Source organism: Lipophrys pholis (genome assembly GCF_963383615.2).
Source record: "Lipophrys pholis genome assembly, chromosome: 3".
Taxonomy (NCBI): Eukaryota; Metazoa; Chordata; class Actinopteri; order Blenniiformes; family Blenniidae; genus Lipophrys; species Lipophrys pholis.
The window spans coordinates 28,519,584-28,540,718 of NC_137627.1; the positions used below are offsets into that span (position 1 = coordinate 28,519,584).

Here is a 21,135-nt window from a genome sequence, read left to right on the forward strand (position 1 = left end):
AATTGGGGAGAGTCAAGACCATAATTCTTTGTAAAATTCAGCGGGGTATCCATCAGGTCCTGGAGCTTCACCATCAGGCATGTGCTGGAGAGCTTCCTGCAGTTCTTCAACTGAGTTGGAAGCTTCTAGGCCTTGGATCTGTTTGTCTTTTCATTTTGGGAAGTCAACTGTGCTCAGAAAGCTCTCGATTTCAGCTTGTGAAGGGTCAATTTGTGAAGAGTAAAGTTTTTTGTAAAAATCTCTAAAAGTATTGTTTATTTCTTGAGGGTTAAAAGTGATTTTACCATTTTGAGTTTGGACCCGGGGGGGATTGTACATTTTTCTTTATTTCGTTTCAATTGATTGGCTAAAAGTTTGCTGGATTTATTACCATGTCTCTGCAGTTGAAATTCGTGTTTTATGTTAAATTATTTTATTCAACTCTATTTTTAATTTCCTTAGTTCCATCAATAAGCGGTCATCTTTGCAGGTAGCATGAGCTGTCTCCATGATTTTGATTTTATCTTCCAGTTCTTTTTCCTTTATTTTTTCCCTTTTGGCCTTGTATGAGGACTAAGAAATGATTTTACCTCTCATGACAACTTTAGCCATCCCCCAGAGGACACAGGGAGAGACACCAGGCAGGTCATTTGTTTCTAAAAAGATTGTCTATTGTTTTTTAAAGAATGTGAGGAAGTCTGGATCCTTGAGCAGTGATGTGTTAAATCTCCATTGTCTGATAGGAGGGTGATTGTTCTATTAGTAACTGTCATAGTGACAGGTCAAAGGTCAAAGGTCACTGATAGTAATGTGGTGAATCAGTGTGTCCGAGGTATCTTTAATCACTGATTTACTCACCAGAAAGTAATCTAACCGTGAATAGCATTGGTGCACTGCTGAGTAGAAGGTGTACTCTTTAAGAGTGGGATGAGAGGTGCGCCAAGCGTCGCAAAGGCCATGGTCACTCATGTACTGCTGGACTATGTCTGTGGATTCCCAGTGTCGGGTGTTTGCTGCTTTACTAACTCTGTCTAATTGTGGATTGAGGGCGATGTTGAGGTCTCCTCCCACTATAAGTGTGTTGAGAGGGTGGTGAAGAAGTGATAGAAGGAGGGGTCAACAACATTTGGGCCATAGATGTTTGCGATACACATCTCTATGTTCTGGAGACTAATTATAAATTTTCCCTCTGGGTCTGTGATTGTGTCTTTACAAGAGAATTGTATTTTATTGCTTATTAATATAGCTACACCTCTCTGCTTGGAGTTATAACAAGCTGAGTATGTGTGAGGGAATTGTGGTGAAATCAATTTGTGATGTCCTGTGGTAGGTGTGTGTCTCTTGTAACAAGACAATGTCTGCCTGTAGCTTGTTTAAGTGTTAAAGACTGTGTGCATGCGACTGTGTGAGTGTGCATGTGTGTGCATGCGTGCGTGTTTGTATGTGTGTGTCCGCATGTGTGTGGGTGCGTGCGTGAGTGTGTGCGTGTGTGCGCATATCTGTGCGTGTGTTTTTAAGATCCCGAAGTCTGATTGGCTATTCAAACATAGGAGTGTGTGTCTGCCAATATATGAGTGTGTGATATCATGACAGTTGGATTGTGATGTAGTGGTTTTAATGTGGTGAAAACAGTGGAAATGTATTGTCATTAAAACAAGGGAGGGGGTGTGGAAAGAGAAAAAAAAAAAGTGAGAAACAAAAAAACAGAAAAAGAACCAATTCAAACCCATAGGTGACATTTAGCGGTGACGTAACAAATGCCTCTTTTAGTTTTTTTTTTTTCCTAGAGCCAGGGAGTGACGGCGGGGTCCCGAAACAGCTGGCCGTTGACATACAGCCTGTCCACTGTGATGACGGCTTGGGATCCCTCAGCGATGAGCTTCTTCCTCACAGGAAAAAGCAGGCGGTGGCGGTCCAGGATCCCCTTCGGGAATTGGTCGTTGACGCTGAAGTCCGTCCCTCACAGTACCCTGCCGCGACACTTCATCAGCTGTTTCTGTTTGAAGTGTTCAAACTTGGCGACGATGGACCGCGGGCGCTGATTGTCCTGTTGTCTTCCTCCCAGGCGGTGGACGCGGGCGAAGGTGATCTTGCTCACGGTGTCGGCGGGCAGCTTCAGGCTCACCTGCATGAATTCCAGAAACGATGTTTCGGGGTCCTTCTCCGCCTGCTCGGGCAGTCCCACGAAGATGAGGTTGTCCCGCATGCTGCGACTCTGGAGATTAAGGATGGACTCCTTCATCTTCTTGTTCTCCTGCGTCAGCCTGGTTAGTCCTTTGTTCAGTGACTTCACCTCATCCCGAAGTCCCTGGTTCTCAGCGGTCAATTCCACCACTTGCTGCGGGCTGAACTCCATCGAGTCCCGGAGAGCCTGAAACTCGCGGTGGAGCACCTTGACCAGAGCTTGCCGGGCATCGAAGCTGGACAGCTTGGTTTAATGCTGTTCAGGATGTCCTCGAATTGTTTGGACAGCGAGGAACCCATGGGTGGAGACGGCTCTTGGTGGCTTCTTTTGGAAGCGAGATCTGTGGAGTCTTGGCCATTGCGAGACGGTCGTAGCACTCGTCCAAGTGGGCTTGAAGATCTTCGATTGTTTATTCTTCCAGCATTGTGGGTGATCTTTAATTTCCCTTTTTCTTCTGTGTTTTGTTTTGTTTTTCTTCCCGTCGGACGGAAAGGTTTGCATTACAAGCTGGGTGCCACCAGGTTGGATTGCACTCGATGACGTTACACTCGAATCACTCAATGCGCATGACTCTTCTCTCTTTCAAGTCGTGCTTCCAAGCACAGTAGCCACTGCAAGAACCTTTCTCCAGTAGACATGGGTGGGTCTGTCTCAGAGCCTTGGCCACTTCTTCTAAGTGCTCATCCTTTGGATATGCTGTATACCTCATGATTTCTTCAAGACCCTCAAGAATATCAGAACGTGTTTTTGGGGTTGGAGACAGCAAAGTTCCATGTGCATTGAACTCATTATTTCCGGTGCGGAGCTTCATCTCAGCACAGGAGGAGAAGCAAGGCAAGACTTTGGGCCAAGAACAGGACCGGGTCTCGGGTGATGACAAGATGATGGTATTATTGCTGCTGTAAGAGTCTGAATCGTTTGCTGCATGTGATGAGGAGCAAAGACTGGAAGGAGTACCTGGGGTTGTGGTGCTGGCATCAGAAAGAGTACTTAACATTGTGCGACTGGCATCACTCCTGAGAGGATTAGAGCTGGTGGTTTCAGGAGGTATGTACACAACTTTTACAGTAGCTTTATCTTCAAGTTCTGAAGCTGATGCAAGGGTCATGAACTGATCATCCATTTCTTTGTTTTTGTACTGAAGTCTGAATGGCTCAGTCAGTTGGAAGAAAGTCTTTATTTGAAAAGCAAATTCCTCCACAGTGTTTGGTATTCCAGATTCAATGAGTTTTCTTGCATCGTCTTCACCTCCAAAGAGAAAGTTACTCGTCCTGCCATCTGCTTTGCTAATCTTAAGGTGGAGACACAACAAACAGAGTGGACAGGTATTAGTCTTGTAATTTAAATACTTCACAACTCAAACAGACTGCACGGACAGGAGATGGTATAAGCATGTAACTGATGAGTTAATGAAGACAGAATGTTAGTCAAGGGAGAACAGCTGGTGTAGAAAGGATGGACTTTGAGAAAGGAGAGAAGGTTATAGAAAGATGCTATGAGTGAGGTGGCTTGTAGTGAAGAGAATAATAGAGCGAGGTGGATAAATAGAATGGTTTGTAAAGAGAAGAGGCGAGAAGAGTGAGAACAATGGCAAAAAGGTGGTGAGTAGAGACGAGACCAGGACAGCTAGGACGAGGGTGAGAGGTAAACAGAGCAGAGGCACAGAGAGCAAGGTAGAGGGTGAGAACAAGGAGGGTAAGAGGGGAGGTTAGTAGTGAGAAGGCCTGAGGAGACCTGGAGAGTCAAGTCAAGTCAAGTCAAGTCAGCTTTATTTATACAGCACTTTAAAACAGTTGTGGCTGAGGCCAAAGTGCTTTCCAATAAAAGAGTAAAATAAAAAAGTACAGTAAAGAGTAAAAACAGTGAAATACAATAAACAAACAATAGATTGGCAACAATAAAACCAGGGACAGAGTCTCAAACATGGTGAAAAGCCAAGGAATAAAAGTGGGTTTTAAGATTAGTTTTAAAAGTGGACAGTGAGGAGGATTGTCTGACGGGCAGTGGTAGCTCATTCCACAACAGAGGGGCTGCAACAGAAAAGGCCCTGTCCCCTCTGAGCTTTCGTTTGGACCTCGGTACCTCCAGAAGAAGCTGATCAGCTGAACGGAGGCACCGAGCAGGGGTGTAGGGGTGGAGCAGCTCAGAGAGGTAGGGCGGGGCAAGACCATTCAGAGATTTAAAAACAAATAAAAGAATCTTAAAACGAATTCTAAAATGCACAGGCAGCCAGTGGAGAGACACCAGAACGGGTGTTATGTGCTCCCTCTTACGTGCTCCAGTTAGAAGGCGGGCTGCAGCGTTCTGAACTAACTGGAGACGAGCAAGGGAGGACTGGCTGACTCCAACATAAAGTGCGTAACAGTAATCCAGCCGGGATGTAATAAAAGCATTGATTACTGTTTCAAAGTGCTGCTGTGCCAGAATGGTCTTTACCTTTGCAAGCCTTCTGAGGTGGAAGAAGCTGGACTTTACCACTGCCCTAATCTGAGAGTCAAATTTAAAATCACTGTCCATTCTATAACCTAGGTTCAAAACCACTGGCTTCACATGTGGAGCCAGGGGACCCAGGTCAAAAAGAGGGGGTTTACAGGAGCCACTGGGCCCGAACACCATCACCTCAGTTTTGTTTTCATTAAAACTTAAAAAGTTAAAAGCCATCCAGGTTTTAATGTCCTCAAGGCATGGCAGGAGAGGAGCCAGTGAGGGGGCATCTTTCTTATTCAGTGGGACATAAATCTGGCTGTCGTCCGCATAACAGTGAAAAGAGATGCCGTGTCTCCTGAACACAGAGCCCAGTGGGAGAAGGTACAGGGAAAAAAGCAGGGGCCCTAGAATTGAGCCTTGTGGAACCCCATATGTGAGAGGAGCAGAGGAGGATTCAAAGCCAGCAAGGCTAACACACATGGTTCTGTCTGCCAGATAGGATTTAAACCAGGCCAGAGCAGTACCACGGATGCCCACCAGGTGCTGCAGCCGGGACACCAAGATGCTGTGGTCCACGGTGTCGAATGCAGCAGTCAGGTCTAGAAGAACCAGAACCATATGATCACCACGATCATTTGCCTGGAGGATGTCATTAAAAACCCTGAGCAATGCTGACTCTGTGCTGTGAAGGGGTTTAAAACCAGACTGAAAAACTTCTAAAATGTTGTGCTCCTCTAAGTAGTCCTTGAGCTGTGCGTGGACAACCTTCTCTAAAATCTTTGATATAAAAGGCAGCTTGGAGATGGGCCTAAAATTAGCCAAGACAGCCTGGTCAAGGCCTGGTTTTTTAAGAAGGGGCTGCACCACTGCATGTTTAAAAAGCACAGGAACAACACCAGATGAAAGGCTGCAGTTAATAATAGTGAGGATGAGCTGCCCTGTGCTGTGGAAGGTTTCTTTAAAAAGATGAGGAGGGATAGCATCCCGGGGAGAACCTGAGGGCTTCAAATGTGCAACCACATCCCCTAAAAGTTGCAAAGTCACTGGCTCAAACTTGTCAAGTGTAACCGGACAAGGAGCAGAGTTAGAGGGATCAGAACCAGGAGCTGGAATCAGGGCCCTGGTGACAAGAACCTTGTCAATGAAGAATTGCAGGAAGTTTTCACACATTTCAGGGGAGGATTCTGAGAACACAGACTGTGGGGCATCTAAAACAGAATCAATGGTTCTAAAAAGCAGGCGTGAGTCGTGGCAGTTTGGAGGATGGGTGAGGAGTTAAGAAGAGTGGAAGCAAGGAAAGGTGACTTGTGAAGAGTCTACCCTCCACTCGCTTCTACCCTTCCCACAAACTCTCCATCTCAGAAAATATGTATAGCACTGTCCATCCATCCATCCATCCATCCATTTTCTTCCGCTTATCCGGGTCGCGGAGGCAGCAGTCTAAGCAGGGATGCCCAGACTTCCCTCAACCCAGACACTTCTTCCAGCTCTTCCGGTGGGACCCCAAGGTGTCCCCAGGCCAGCCGAGCGACATAGTCTCTCCAGCATAACCTGGGTCTGCCCCGAGGCCTCCTTCCGGAGGGACATGCCCGGAACACGTCCCTCGGGAGGCGTCCCTCAGATGCCCGAGCCACCTCAACTGGCTCCTCTCGATGTGGAGGAGCAGTGGCTCTACTCCAAGCTCCTCCCTGGTGACTGAGCTCCTCACCCTATCTCTAAGGGTGCGCCCAGCCACCCTATGGAGGAAACGCATTTCAGCCGCTTGTATCCGGGATCTCCTTCTTTCGGTCATGACCATAAGTGAGGGTAGGAACGAAGATCGACCGGTAAATCGAGAGCCTCGCCTTTTGGCTTAGCTCCTTCTTCACCACCACGGTGCAGTGACCGTATTACCGCAGACGCTGCACTGATCCACCTGTCGATCTCACGCTCCATCTTCCCCCACTCGTGAACAAAGACCCCGAGATACTTGAACTCCTCCACTTGGGACAAGGGCTCTCCACTGACCTGAAGGGGTTAAATCACCAATTTCCTGTCGAGAACCATGGCCTCAGATTTAGAGGTGCTGATCCTCATCTCCGGTGCGTCACACTCGCCTACAAACCGCGCCAGTGCACGCTGAATGTCCAGGTTTGATGAAGCCAACAGGACCACAAAACACCTATGGACTGATTGGGCGAACTCCCATGAACCCTCGAGCACCCGGTGGAGAGTATAGAGCTGGTCCAGTGTTCAGTGACCAGGAGGAAAACCGCATTGTTCCTCTTGGATCCGAGGTTCGACTAACGGCCGGATCCTCCTCTCCAGTACCCTAGAATAGACTTTCCTGGGGAGGCTGAGGAGTGTGATCCCCCTTGTCGTTGGAACACACCCTCCGATCCCTCTTCTTAAAAAGAGGGACCACCACCCCGGTCTGCCACTCCAGAGGCACTGTCCCCGACCGCCACGCAATGTTGCAGAGACGTGTCAAGCATGACAGTCTCTGCACATCCAGAGACTTAAGGAACTCAGGGCGAATCTCATCCATTCCCTGTGCCTTGCCACCGAGGAGCTTAGCAACTACCTCGGTGACTACAGCTTGGGAAATGGACGAGTCTACCTCTGAGAACCCAGCCTCTGCTTCCTCAGCAGAAGACGTGATGGTGGGATTGAGGAGGTCCTCGAAGTATTCCTTCCACTGCCCGACGACATCTCCAGTTCAGGTCAACAGCTCCCCACCTCCACTGTAAACAGTGTTGTTGAAAAACTGCTTCCCCCTCCTGAGGCGCCGGACGGTTTGCCAGAATTTCCTCGGGGCTGACTGATAGTCCTCCTCCCAGACCCGAGTTTTTGCCTCCACCACGGCTCGGGCTGCGCCCGATAGGACTCCTTCTTCAGCTTGACGGCATCCCTTAATTACGGTTTCCACCCCCGGGTTCGGGGGTTGCCGCCACGACAGGCACCAGAGACCCTGCGACCACAGCTCCGAGTAGCAGCTTCAACAATGGAGGTGGAGACATGGTCCACTCGGACTCAATGTCTTCAACCTCCCCCAGAATCCGTGAGAAGCTCTCCCGGAGGTGGGAGTTGAAGACTGCCCGGACAGAGAGCTCGGCCAGGCGTTCCCAAAAGACCCTCATGACACGTTTGGCCCTGCCGAATCTGTCCGGCTTCCCCCCCGTCCAGCGCATCCAACTCACCATCAGTTGACAGCTCTGCCCCTCTCTTCACCCGACTGTCCAAGACACGTGGCCGGAGATCAGATGACAAGACCACAAAGTCTATCATCGACCTCCAGCCTAGGGTGTCCTGGTGCCAAGTGCACTTATGGACACCCCTGTGCTCGAACATGGTGTTCGTTATGGCCAAACTGTGACTAGCACATTAGTCCAATAACAGAACACCGCTTGGGTTCAGATTGGGGAGGCCGTTCCTCCCAATCACCCCTTTCCAAGTCTCACTGTCGTTATCCACATGGTCGTTGAAGTCCCACAGTAGAACAACGGAGTCCCCCTCCAAGAAGATCGGGTACTCTTGTACTGCTGTTCGGTCCGTAGGCCGAGACAACAGTAAGAGACCTGTCCCCTCCCCGAAGGCGTAGGGACGTGACCCTCTCGTTCACCGGGGTGAACTCAAACATATGGCGGCTGAGCTATGGGGCAATAAGCAAGCCCACGCCAGCCCGCCACCTCTCACCGCGGGCAACTTCAGAAGAGTGTCCAGCCCCTGTCGATTAGCTGGGTTCCAGAGTCCAAGCTGTGCGTGGAGGTGAGCCCGACTATATCTAGACCAGGCATCACCAAATGGCGGACCGCGGTCCGGATCCGGACCGAGTGATGGTTCTGTTCGGACCCGTGACCAATCTCGATAAAGACCATAAAATCACGATAATAGATCATTTTCATGAAGTATTTTTTTTCCGACGGTCGCTGCTATATACTGCGGGCGCTGCTACTCCAGTTAATACGACAATAGCTTCACTCAGTTGAGCCAATCAAATCATTTGTTTACCCTGCGCGGCCAGCGCACCAGAGCAGAGAGGAAGAGACAGTCAAAGACAGCATGGCTTGCTCCAAAAGAAGGAAGGTAGACGTGGAAAACCGGAGTTTTAAAGAGGAATGGACGGAGAAGTTTATGTTCATTCTTCCGGCAAGCAGTTCAAAACCAGTCTGCCTCATATGCTCCGAAACTGTGGCATTAATTAAAAGTGGCAATGTGAAGCGCCACTACGAAACGAAGCACAGCGCTTTTGAGCAAAATTACCCCCTGAAGTCCGAGCTGAGGGCACGCAAAATATCTGAACTGCAAGTCCAGTACGACAGGTCTACCCGACTCATCACGCATACATTTAAAGCCCAGCAACGTGCAAACGAATGTTCTCTAAAGGTATCGTGGATTTTGGGGCAACATAAAAAAACCTTTAGTGATGGGACAGTTGTGAAGGAGTGCTTAAAAGCTGTTGCTGAGACATTATTTGAGGGAAAACAAAAAGACGAGATGTGTGAAAAAATCTAACAAATCCCGATGTCAGCCTCAACAGCAACCAGAAAGTCAGAAATATTAGCAGATGATGTGCTGGCACAGCTTGATGCAGCTATTCAGAGTGCACCATGCATATCTTTGGCAATTGATGAGTCTACAGATGTTACTGATAATGCCCAGCTTTTGGTGTATGTGAGATTTTTTCACAAAGATAAGAAGGAGCTCTGTGAGGACCTGCTGGGTGTAACACCACTTGAAACACACACAAGAGGAGAGGACATATATGCAGCAATAAAAGAGATGCTGAGAAAGAGGGGCATAGATCTGAAGCAGGTTGTCTCTGTCACCACAGATGGTGCCCCTGCCATGGTGGGAAAAGAGAGGGGGGCTGTGCCCCGGATGAAAGAGGACAACCCAGATCTTATTGCTTATCACTGTCTCATCCATCAGACTGTTCTGTGTGCAGCTCTATCAGAACATTTTGCTGAAGTAATGAACACAGTGATGAAACTCATCAACTTCCTCAGAGCATCCTCGTCCCTTCAGCATCGCCTCCTGAGAGAATTCCTGCAAGATGTTGAGGCAAATGCCAATGACCTGCTACTGCACAGCAATGTGAGGTGGCTGAGTAAAGGCAATGCACTGGGACGTTTCTGGTCTGTTCGAAAAGAAATAGCAGCTTTCTTAAAGCAGGTCAAGAGTCAGAGAGCAGCAGAGTTTTCACTTTTTCTGCAAGATGAACACAAGATGGATATGGTTTCCTTTTTGGTTGACATTACATCACATCTTAATGAGCTCAATTTAAAGCTGCAGGGCCAGAACAATTCAGTTGCTGATTTGATGACAGCTGTTCGCTCTTTCCAGAGGAAGCTGGACATTTTCAAAGAAGATCTTGAAGGAGAGCTTGAACACTTCCCAAAACTGCAGGAACAGATTCAGGGTGAGAGAGATGTTTCTCTCTATGTTGACTTCATAAACAAGCTGATTGGAAACTTCAGTAAAAGGTTCAACAACTTCAACCTTGGTCAGCAGCTCCTCCTGCTAATCCAGAATCCTTTCCTCATCAGAGAAGTCAGAGGATTTTCAAAGGAGGTGACACAGATGTTCAAGTGGGCACATGCAGGATCTCTACAGCTTGAGCTCATTGATCTGCAAGCAAATGCTGCATTAAGAGAGACTTTTGAGGCAACTGACCCTGCTACTTTTTGGCTCCAGAATGTGTCTGAGAGTGTGTTCCCTGGTCTGACCAAAGTAGCACTGCACACCTTGACTATGTTTAGATCGACATACAGCTGTGAGTCAGCTTTTTCCACGATGAACATTATCAAAAACAAGCACCGTTCTAGGCTCACCAATGAACACCTACATATCTGCATGGCACTGACTCCATTCCAACCAAGATTTAAATTCCTGGCAGGGCAGTCACATTCCCATTTCTCTCATTAAGATAAACAGAATAATTGAAAGAGAAAAGGTGGTGTTCAATGGTGTGTTTTCATTTTTTTCCTTAAAGAGCCTCTTTTTATTTATTGTTATCTGAAGATGTTAATTTTTTTACTTGAAAAGTAGGCCTTCATTTTTTTTAGGCTAGGACCTCTTTAATTTAAGAGAAAGAGGGGTTATTTGGCTCTGTTTGCACTTTTTTATTTATTTTATTCTGAGGTTCACATTTTCTTTAATCTGAAATAAAGGACTTAAATTTATTTGCCTGGGACTACTTTTATTTATGGTAAAAGAGTTAGCTATACACTCGGTTAAACTTTTCCTGCATTGAAAACTGACAATAAACATTGTTTAAACCACATGAAAATGTGGACATAGGGGAGGGCTATAAGACACAAGCTGGACGTCGGTTCGGACCTTTTACTTGGAGGAAATTTTAATAACTGGACCTCGGTGACTTTTAATTGAATACTCCTGATCTAGACGGTATCTCTCTACCCCCCCCCCCCCCCCCCCCCCCAGCGAGGTCACATTCCATGTCGCAAAGGCCAGATTCTGTGTCCAGGGATCAGGTCATCGAGGTTCCTGCCGTCGACTGCCTACCAATCCACATGGCACCCAACCCCTACGGTTACCTCTGTGGGTGGTGGGCTCACAGGAGGAAGAGAAACGGCCGGGCCCCGCGGGCAAAGGCCGGCCACCAGGTGCTGGCATACGAGCCTCCCTTGCTCCAGGGTGAGGCCCCGGCTGCGCCTTACCGGGCGACGTTACTTTCCTCTTTTGTTGTGGGCCCATAGGGGCTTGTTGAAGTGTACAGAATAGCACTGTAGCATGTGAAAGTCATACCTTTAAGGATGATGTTTCTCTTTAGGGTCACCATACGTCTGGATCCGATTGTGTAGGCCACAAGTGGATAGAAATCTCTCAACTTTTCTATCTGGTGACAGAGTCAACTGAAAGGCCCTAAAATGATCCTGATACCAAGCAAAATATGAACGAACGAACGAAGCTCAACTCATCTCCCACAATACACATTTGTAGAATCTCTGCAAATTCAGGCATTCCAGCAGTCGAATGACATAGAACCATCATTCCATTTCTGTAGTTGATGAGTTTCTAGAGGATTTCAAATTGGTTTTTGATCATGTAGCCCGCAGCAGGGACACGGTGCGTCGGCTACAGGAGCTCCGCCAGTGATCCCGGTCTGTGGCTGAGTATGCTGTGGAGTTTTGGACATTGGTCCCAGGTGTCACTTGGAATGATTCCGCCGGCAGGGATGCCTTCCTACGAGGTCTAAATGACATTGTAACGAACCATTTAAAACCTTGTTGAGTCACCAACAGAATTGAAAGACTTAAATGTCAAGTCAACGATAATGTCAATGTCAACGATATGTCAAGGCGGAGAAGTGTTCCTTTCACACCACCTCTGTTCCTTTTCTGGGGTTTATTTTTTAGCAAGGAAGAGCCCGACGGACCCTGAGAAGGTGTGAGAGCTGTGTTGAAGTGGCCTACCACTTCCACCCGGAAGGAGTTGCAGCGATTCTTGGGCTTTGCCAATTTTTACTGCCGGTTCATCTGGAACTACAGCCAAGTCGCTCTCTGCCTCTGACCCGGCTGACCTCCACCATCCGCCTCTTCTCCTGGACCAAAGAAGTGGAGTCAGCGTTCCTCCAACTGAAGAAGCTGTTCACTTCTGCTCCGGTGTTGGTCCAACCGGACTGGGAGGGACAGTTTGTGGTGGAGATGGATGCCTCGGACTGTGACGTCACGGCCCCAAGAACGTCCTCCATCCCAGTGCCTTTTTCCATATAAATTTTCTATTTGGAAACAGTGAGATGCAGCAATACTTTACATATGTTGAGTTCTATATTTCCATTTGTATGTGTATACACAACTCAACAAACAGACAAATCCCCCCCACTCCTTTGAACACAAGGTACACCCAATAGAAATCACAACCAGTTATATAAGACATGGTAAGTGAATACAAAAAAGAAAAGACTTTGAGTAAGTGGATGATTTTAAATGCATGCAGCCATGATTTTTGAGAGTAAATGGAATGGTTGAAGAGTTCAAGTAGTCTCAGGTAAAGTTCTGAGTTTGCCTAATTGAGTCAAGATGGGATCCCAGATAGAATAAAATGTATCTTTGCACCCTCTGAGTACCTCGATATAGAAGTATTTTTATCTGTGATGCCAAATATAGCAGCCATAGCATTTAGAAGATAAAGTGGAATACTTTGAAACAAGTACAGGAATTTTGGAAGTACAGACATTTTAATACAATTAACCTTGCCAGCCAAACAGAAGCAGATTGTTTTCCATTTCTTTAGATCTAGTTTAACATTCTCAAGCAGAGGGAGGGAGTTTTCTTGGTATAGTTTTTGCATATCTTTTGGAATATAAATACCCAGATATTTGAAGCCGGTTTGAGACATTTTCAACGGTAAAACATTGTCCTGTATTTAAAGGGCCAAATCATTGACGGGAAAGCACTCGCTCCAGAAAATTTACAGAATCTCTCCAACAAGTGAATAACATGGGGAATGCTTTGAATAGGGTCAGATACAGTAAAACGTCATCAGCATATAAAGATAATCTATTTTCTACTCCTTTTCTGTGAATCCCACTTATTGAGGATAGTGACCTCAGTGTAATGGACAAAGGCTCCATGGCTAGGGCAAATAGCAATGGGCTTATTGGGCATCCTTGACGACTTCCTCTTGATAAATAAAAATACGGAGCTTTTATCGTTTGTAATTACTGAGGCTTTGGGTGACGTGTATAAAAGTTTAATGCACAAAATAAAATAGGGGCCATAGCCAAATTAAATAAATATTCCCATTCTACCTGGTCAAAAGCTTTCTCTATATCTAATGAAATAACAATCGCACTAGATGCAGGAAAGTAAATTATATTTAGGAGTCGTCGAATATTTGTAAATGAGTGTCGTCCAGAAATAAAACCTGTTTGGTCGTCAGAGATTACATCACACATTGTTGTTTCTGAGCGTCACTGTTTAAAAGAGAGATGGGATGATACGAACTGCATTCTGTGTCATCTTTGCCTAGTTTGAGTAGGAGACTAATTGATGCTTCAGACAATGTTTCAGGCAGTGACCCACGAGACAGTGAGTCATTGAACATATCAAGTAAAATTGTTGACAGCAAATATTTTGAAGAATTCAACTGGATAGCCGTCGGGGCCAGGTGTTTTATCACTTTGCATTGCCATTATAGCGTTTACAATTTCAGTTTGTTGTAATGGGAGCTCAGTCCTCGTTTTATATCTCGCATTTATTGAGGGTGCCAATAGATTGCTGAAGAAGTATTCCTTGTCAGTATTGTCTTTAGGAGCTTCAGACGTGTATAAATGTGAGTAGTACATGGTGAATGTTTCACTAATTGTTTTAGGATCAATGGTTAATTCGCCGTGCTTCGATCACAAGAGTTCTAACTGCAGGTCCCGACCTCCACTTAGGACTCCGGTGTTCAGAACCGGGCCAACGGAACCGCCCGTTCGTTACGCCCTCGGTAGACTGCCTCGCTCCAAGACCGTCCTCGCGCATGCGTGCTCGACGGACGTCTTGTTTATCTGGCCGCTAAGCAACCGCCGCGTCCCCAGAAAGAGCGAGTCAAACACCTCTAGTGGTCGCGTGGGTCATCGCAATCCCTCTTGACATCCACCTGATGAACGCATCAAGTCATTGTGCTCTCCCTCTGCGCGCCGCCGCATGCCCCTAGTGGTCATCACAGTCACCGCATTGACCCGCCGACGTCTGCCTCCACCTGGTGGACGTTTGCGGTCATCACACCCACTCACATTGACCCATCGTCTGCCTCCACCTGGTGGACGTGCATGGTCATTACACCCATCACTCTCATCACTCCTGACCATCCACACAAACACACACACACACTCTTTGTACATAGTGTTTGCTCTTTAATAGATTAGATCTCCGTGTTAGATGAAGTTTGATACTTAAGTGTGTTGATTTATGAAATGATTTCAGAATTATTGATGGATTAATACATTTTTGTTAATAAACGCCTATTAGCTGAATTGAATGCTTCTTGGTGATTATTTTGTATTTATTGTTGACAATTCACTGGTTTGTAACAGTCTGTGCTCGGCTCTGACACCTTCCCTTTTATTTAAGATTGTTATATTTTACGCAGAAATATAAACTAACTTAATTAAACCTTTTTACAAACGAGACTGATATTTTGGTATTAGCTATTTCCAGTTTATCTATTTATTATTAATACATAAATAACAAATGTATGCAAATTAATAATTTTTCATTAATAAATAATTTTTGATAATTTATTAACTTTTAAGTAATTACTCGATTACTTTAGGAATTGTTAATGAGTAAATGACCGTTTTTTTCAATTTTTCATAAATTACTTCCAGTGATTTATTACTTTCAGTAGTCTATTACTTACAGTAATTTAATGCTAATAACCAACCATAAATCCCAACAAGACTCACAGGTGCAACTTGTGAGACGCACACTCTATCCTGCAGACAGCTGAATGCACTCTGCATGATCCTGTGCCTTGGGGACCCCAATAAACTTCTCCTGACAGAAAAACCTTGTTCTAACACTTTATTCCAAACAGCACCGACAACAACAAAATATCCACGACAATACCAACAGTCAAACATGGTGGTGGGAGTGTGACGGTCTAGGGCTTTGCTGCTTCAGGACCATAATGACTTGCTGTGATTGATGCAACCATGAATTCTGCTCTACGAGAAAATCATGAAAGAGAATATTTGGCCATCAGTTCAAGACCTCAAGCTTAAGCGCACTTAGGTTCTGCAACAGGACAATCATCCAAAACACACCAGCAAGTCCATTTCTGAATGGCCTACAAAACACAAAATTAAGGTTTTGGAGCAGCCTCGTCAAGTTCAGTCTTGAAGCCGATTGAAATGCTGCGGTATGACCTTAAAAAGGCCATTCATGCTCAGAAACCGCCCAATGTTGCTGAAACAATTAAAACAATTCTGCAAAGAAGAGTGGGCCAAAATATTCTACAGAGAAGTGAAAGACTCATTGCCAGCTATAGAAAACGCTTGATCTCTGTTGTTGTTGCTGAGGGGCCCGAACCAATTATTATGTTTAGGGGGCAATTACTTTTTCACACCCGGCCAGGTAGCTTTGAATATTTTCTTTCCTTAATAAATATAATCATGGTGTAGGAGCCAAATGTGATATTGGATTGTGTACAAATGTTTGACCTGTGTGGGTGTGTCACTGACGTCATGCGCATATAGATTGGGGCAATGAAGGAGGAGACAGGTGTTGACCCCGGAAGGGCACACAGGTTTTTGACCGCTCTGGCGGAGTTTAACGGAAAATACTTCTGGTTTGTGCTCTGGAGAATTGAACTTAAGAACTTAACTGAAATAAAGAGATTGTTTATATCTTACCGGAGCGTTGGACTCAATTGATGGACACAAAGCAAAAAAGGTAAACAATAGCCGCCTAGCGCGTCAGACCCCCCTACCGAGGCAACAGCTCACCAGCCCAGTATTGGGTGGCTGGTATACATGGTTTAAATACTGCATTTGGTGTTGGGTTAGCTTGGTCTGATATTTACATTTGTTTGATGATCTTAATATTTAAGTGGAGGAAATATGCAAAAAATAAGAATTTGAGAAGGGTGTAAATACTTTTTCACAGCACTTTAGCTGCGCAGGGCATGACGGTCACAGAAAAATGTACCTACATCTACATCATCACAAATTAAATCAGTACCTTGATTCCAATTTAAGTTTTCTGAATAAAGAAATATGACTGAAAAAGGAATATACCACAAATTGGAAAAAATTTTGACATTATTTATCTGCTCTGTGTTTGCAAGGTCGAATAAACTTATCGAGCTCAACTGTGTCGCAGGACAAAAAGGAGATCATCAGGTCAATATTCAGATTCTGGATTCATATTGTACTGAACAACAATACTCGACACAATCTCCTCCTACTGGCCTGTGAATGTCCATGTGACTCTTGAAGGTGTACTTATCTGCTCAGATTGTTTTGCATACAGGTTACTGTTTAGCATTGTGTTTTCCCTGAAAATGAGGTGGTAGAATATTGTTGTGGCAGAGAGGTGGAGGCAGAGCACCTGCCTCTCATCAAGTGTCAATTACTTCACTGCACATAAAGGAGAAGCCGCCCGGACACAAGAGGTGACAGAATGACACAAGCCTTAAAGAGGCTTTTTGTGTGTGTGTGTGCGTGCGCGTGTGTGCGTGCGTGCTTTGCATATCATTTTAGTTTGCTAACATTTGGAAAAGACTGTAATAGAACACAATGAACTGGCAGTCAGACTCCATGCCTCTGTGTGTGAACTTGCTAGTGGGAGGCATGTCTGCTGCAATGAAAAATTTCTAAAGTGCATATACTGATATATCATCACAGATGCTGAATTTTCAATCATGCGTTCTTCGAATGACCCCCTCTTTTTCAGTAACATTTTCACTGCTTTTGTTAAAGAAGTAAAATTTTGAGTCAGACAAAATGTTTCGTTACCCTGACTCATTCTCCCAAGTGTGTTGCACAGATTTCATATTGGGATTTTTTTCTCATTTTTGGTGGTCTAACAGCTCTTTTTTCTGCATTATTCTCAGCCCACCCAGCAGAGTATGACTACAGATTAGATGGTAAGGTTTTCCAGAGTTATTTCTAGTTGCACACACACTTTACATTCAGTACATTCAGTACTGCTGCTGCTCTATGAAAACCTTTCATCCAGTATCCAGTGACATTTTCACCATCAAGAAGAAGCTCTAATTTTTCTTGGATGCAGTTTTTTAGCTTATATTCCTGAGATTACACAGTTGGATACACATTTATCACATCCTAGTTTAATAGACTGCGCTTTTATTTCCCTGTGTGTTGAGGGTGATCAACTAGTGCTGAATCCCCACATATAATTAAATGTGACGCATTGATGGAGGTTTTCAAACTTATTAGAGAATTACAGCAAATAGGTTCACCAAACACAAAGAAGAAAAAAAGTCCCATGAAGAGATAATATATCATTAAGTCAAAGCAAACCGCACAGAAGGCGCGTCTATTGGGAACTATATGGTATGTAAATTTAAGGTAATTTATGTATGTATATTTGGATATGGTCCAAGATCACATATTAAGACCAAAATGTATCAGTATTTATTTGTCATATTTTGAATAATATACTGTACTCCCATAATCATGATTATACTTTTTTAGGAACCGAGCCCGAAAGGGCAGGATCCCTGTCTTTTTGTAATGTTTATTAGGGACCGAGTACGAAAGGCCAGGACCCTATTGTATTTGTAATGTTTGTTATTATTTTTTTAAGCCACTAAACACGCTAAAAAAACTCACCAAAGTTGGCACGCTCATCAAGACTGGTGAAAAACTTAAGGAAATGTAAAAATTAACCCCCAGAGTGCCAAAATGTGCTCTCCAGTGCCACCTAGAAACATTAAAATGGCCACCCCGGCCCGTAGGAATATCGGAGGGAGATCAAACCAAAACTCAATTGTTCGTCTCATCAAGACCTAAAACTCACGTGCCGATACCCCTAACCTAAATCCAACAGGAAGTTCGCAATTTGTCTTACAAAATAAGATTTTCACTCTAAAAAAGCCCTCACGCAAACACTATCTCCTCTGAGGGTGAATATTGTATTGGCTTCAAAACACTATTAAATGACAGAGGAGACTCTCCTGCTCGATAATTCTTTTCAACTTTTTGATTAGTCAAGCGGTTTCATTTTTATCAGCCGTCACAGTTCCAATGCTGATGCTGCCTCCCTCCTCTCATTCAAATACATGGGAAAACCAAAATGTCTCCTCAAAAACAGCTGTGACAGAACACCTGTGGCGACTGTGGCTAAACAGTGACTCTGATCAAAAAAGAGAGCAGATCAGAAGAGCGAAAAGAACCTGCCGAACAAGACGATGTAACACATGAGGAGAAAATACCATAAAACATGACCTTTTTGACGAGAGTGAAAAATGCAGTTATTTTTTTTTTGGTCCCACAATTTCAAGCCACATTTATCATTGAGTCAGATGAATCAAAATCGTACGTCTGAGTCAAAGTGTCTAAAGTTTATGTCTGATTACTTCGAAACCCACACAGACTGAAAGACAACACATTTTCCTCTCAAGAAATGATAATTTTATGAAAATATATGCCCAAAAACTGTGGATTCTGAGGAGTTATTTTCAAAATATGTAGATAATATCTGTCCTCTCCGCACACTGATGACATCACTAACTGCAGGTGGTCAGAACACTGTTTCATCATTCACACCCAGGATTACGCAATACCTTAACCTGCATGTCCGGACTTTCTAAATAAAAGCTCAAAAGTCTTAAATTACAATTTTGACTTCAAACTGGATATTAAATGTTTATCTAGGTCAGGGGTGAGCTGGCTTGTAAAATTAAAGTCCCCATTTTTGATGAGTCCCCTCAAAACTTAACAGATGACCTTTCTGTTGATGTTTGACATGAGTTGTAAAGTACAAACACTAAATGATTTCAAATATTTTAAGAAAAAACTAGCATGAAGACGTTTACTGTACATGATGAATCTTTTTCAACAGCATCTTCTGCAGACCTCATGATGGAGGGAGCACATGTGGCATTAGCTGTTCTTCTCCCCGTCGCCCTGCTCCTCATCCTTATTATTGGGATCACCCGCTTTTCAAAGTAGGTAGCCACTGGAATATATGAGAAATCAAAATGTGTTTGGTTTAATGTGCACAATACTGATTTACTCAGTTGCTCATTACTTGGCTCACTTTGGTCAAAATTAACCATGGGTTTTAGCATCCTTAAAGTGCATAAAACAGAGATAAAAAGTAGAATACTGAAAAAATAAAAATAACTGAAAGAATTAAAAAATAGTTAGGTGGTGAGGCTACTGGAGAATCGTTATTGTAGTTGTGGAGCTCTATTTGGGAAAGGCCTTGTCTGTCACACAGAGCACACTGATGAGTGTTTTGGGGGGTTTTGTGCATGTGGCGCCTTTCAGCAGCAAGCTCATGGCATCTCGCCTCAAAGGCCCTGTTCGGCTCTCCATTTGGCCTGATCATCAGCCAGCTGCTCCCAGGAGTCAACGTCGCTCTTCATTCCTACTAGGTCTCTATAGACTAATTCTTTGAAGCACAGACAGAGACAGCCAATTGGGCGCCTGCCTGTCTTTTGGGATATGGCCATCACCCATTCTTCGAATGTGGCCCAGCCAACGCAATCTGCGCTGTCTCATTAGAGACCTGCTAAAAAAAAAAAAACTTGAAAAAGAAAAAGTACCTGCTAGGGAGATCAGCCCAAGATAGTACATCAGCAATTGTGGCATGATCTTGCCAGGTGTAACCCAGAATCCTGAGGCTTCTCAGGTGGAATAGGTCAAGCCTCTTCTCTTGCCTTGAGTAGGAAGGCCAGGACTCGCTCCAATACAGGAGGAGAGTGTTGATCACGCAGGCGTTATAGGTGGACATCTGGGTTAAAGTGGTCAGCTTCGAGTTGTTCCATATTCTAGAAGTGAAACGGCCAACCGTTGTAGCTGCTTTCCCCAACCTGATGTAAAACTCGGCATCTAGGGAGAGGTTGTCCGTCACAGTAGAGCCAAGATAGTTAAAGCGGTAGACAACTTCAACCTTTGTGTTGTCAATGAAGATGGAGAGAGAAGATGGCATGCCTCAGCAGAGAATGTTGGTTCTTTGTTAGAAAGGCCAAGTTAATTACTGGTGAGGGAAAAGCAATCCAACAGAGCCTGAAGGTGTTGTGCTGAATGAGCTAGAACTGCAGCATCATCTGCAAAGAGCCAGTCTCTGATGAGAACCCTGCAGATCTTCCTCTTGGCCTTCAATGTTGAAAAGTCAGCCATCAATGCAAGTATGATGGAGATATAGCACATCACTGTACATGGTGGTCATATGGTGCAGTGGGGCGGCAACAGTCGAAAGACTGTGCTTCAGCAGATCAGGCAAGAAGGTAATTGCTTGTACAAAGTCAAGGCAGATCATTTTGCCTCTATAATGGGAATCATCTGTGTGGGCTTTGCCTCAAACCAGTCAGAGGACCTCTTCTCTGCTTCCCGAAGGTGTCCATAGCAGCACGATGAATGCTGTCTCTCGACATGCCAAGCAATGTCTCTCGGGATGTTTTGTGTTTCTGTAGCAGAGGCTGAGGCAGTAGGTGCTTTGTACATATTCTGGAAGGTTTCTGAGAACCTTAGGAAGGGTGGTGGCACAATTGATGCTAGCCGGGGCTTGAGGTCCTTGGAAGGCAATTTGTAGCCCACTCAGCATGCCAGCATGCTCCACACAACAGAAGAGGAGGAGGAATGACGAGGCCATTATGTTCTGGTTTCTGTTGTGTTGCAGGAGTTGCTAGGATAGTGACAGGATTTTCCACAAGGCTGCCTATGGGACTCCAACTTCTGATTATCTGTGAGCAGTTACTCCTTTAGCCTTTAGACAATCCAAAACCACCCACCAAGCAGTGGGACTATTTGAGCCATAGCTGGCACCCTAAACAGGTGCTGCCACTCTGAGTCAAAGTTAATGTCATGCCCAGGACAGTTGCTCATTACCTTTAAAATAAAGCGCATTACAGAAATG

The 21,135-nt window shown here is 44.9% G+C and overlaps 1 protein-coding gene across 1 annotated transcript in view; it reads left to right on the forward strand.

Annotated features, from left to right (window-relative positions):
- Positions 1-20,908, forward strand: part of LOC308107732 (seizure protein 6 homolog) — a gene marked incomplete at both ends in the record, with an annotated part of 135,965 nt that extends 115,057 nt beyond the window's left edge. The window contains 3 exons of the mRNA XM_080460220.1: positions 17,141-17,173; positions 19,114-19,219; positions 20,899-20,908. Coding sequence (XP_080316346.1) covers positions 17,141-17,173; positions 19,114-19,219; positions 20,899-20,908 — 149 coding nt within the window. The remainder of the gene's footprint in view (positions 1-17,140; positions 17,174-19,113; positions 19,220-20,898) is intronic.
- Between the last annotated feature and the right edge of the window lie 227 nt (positions 20,909-21,135).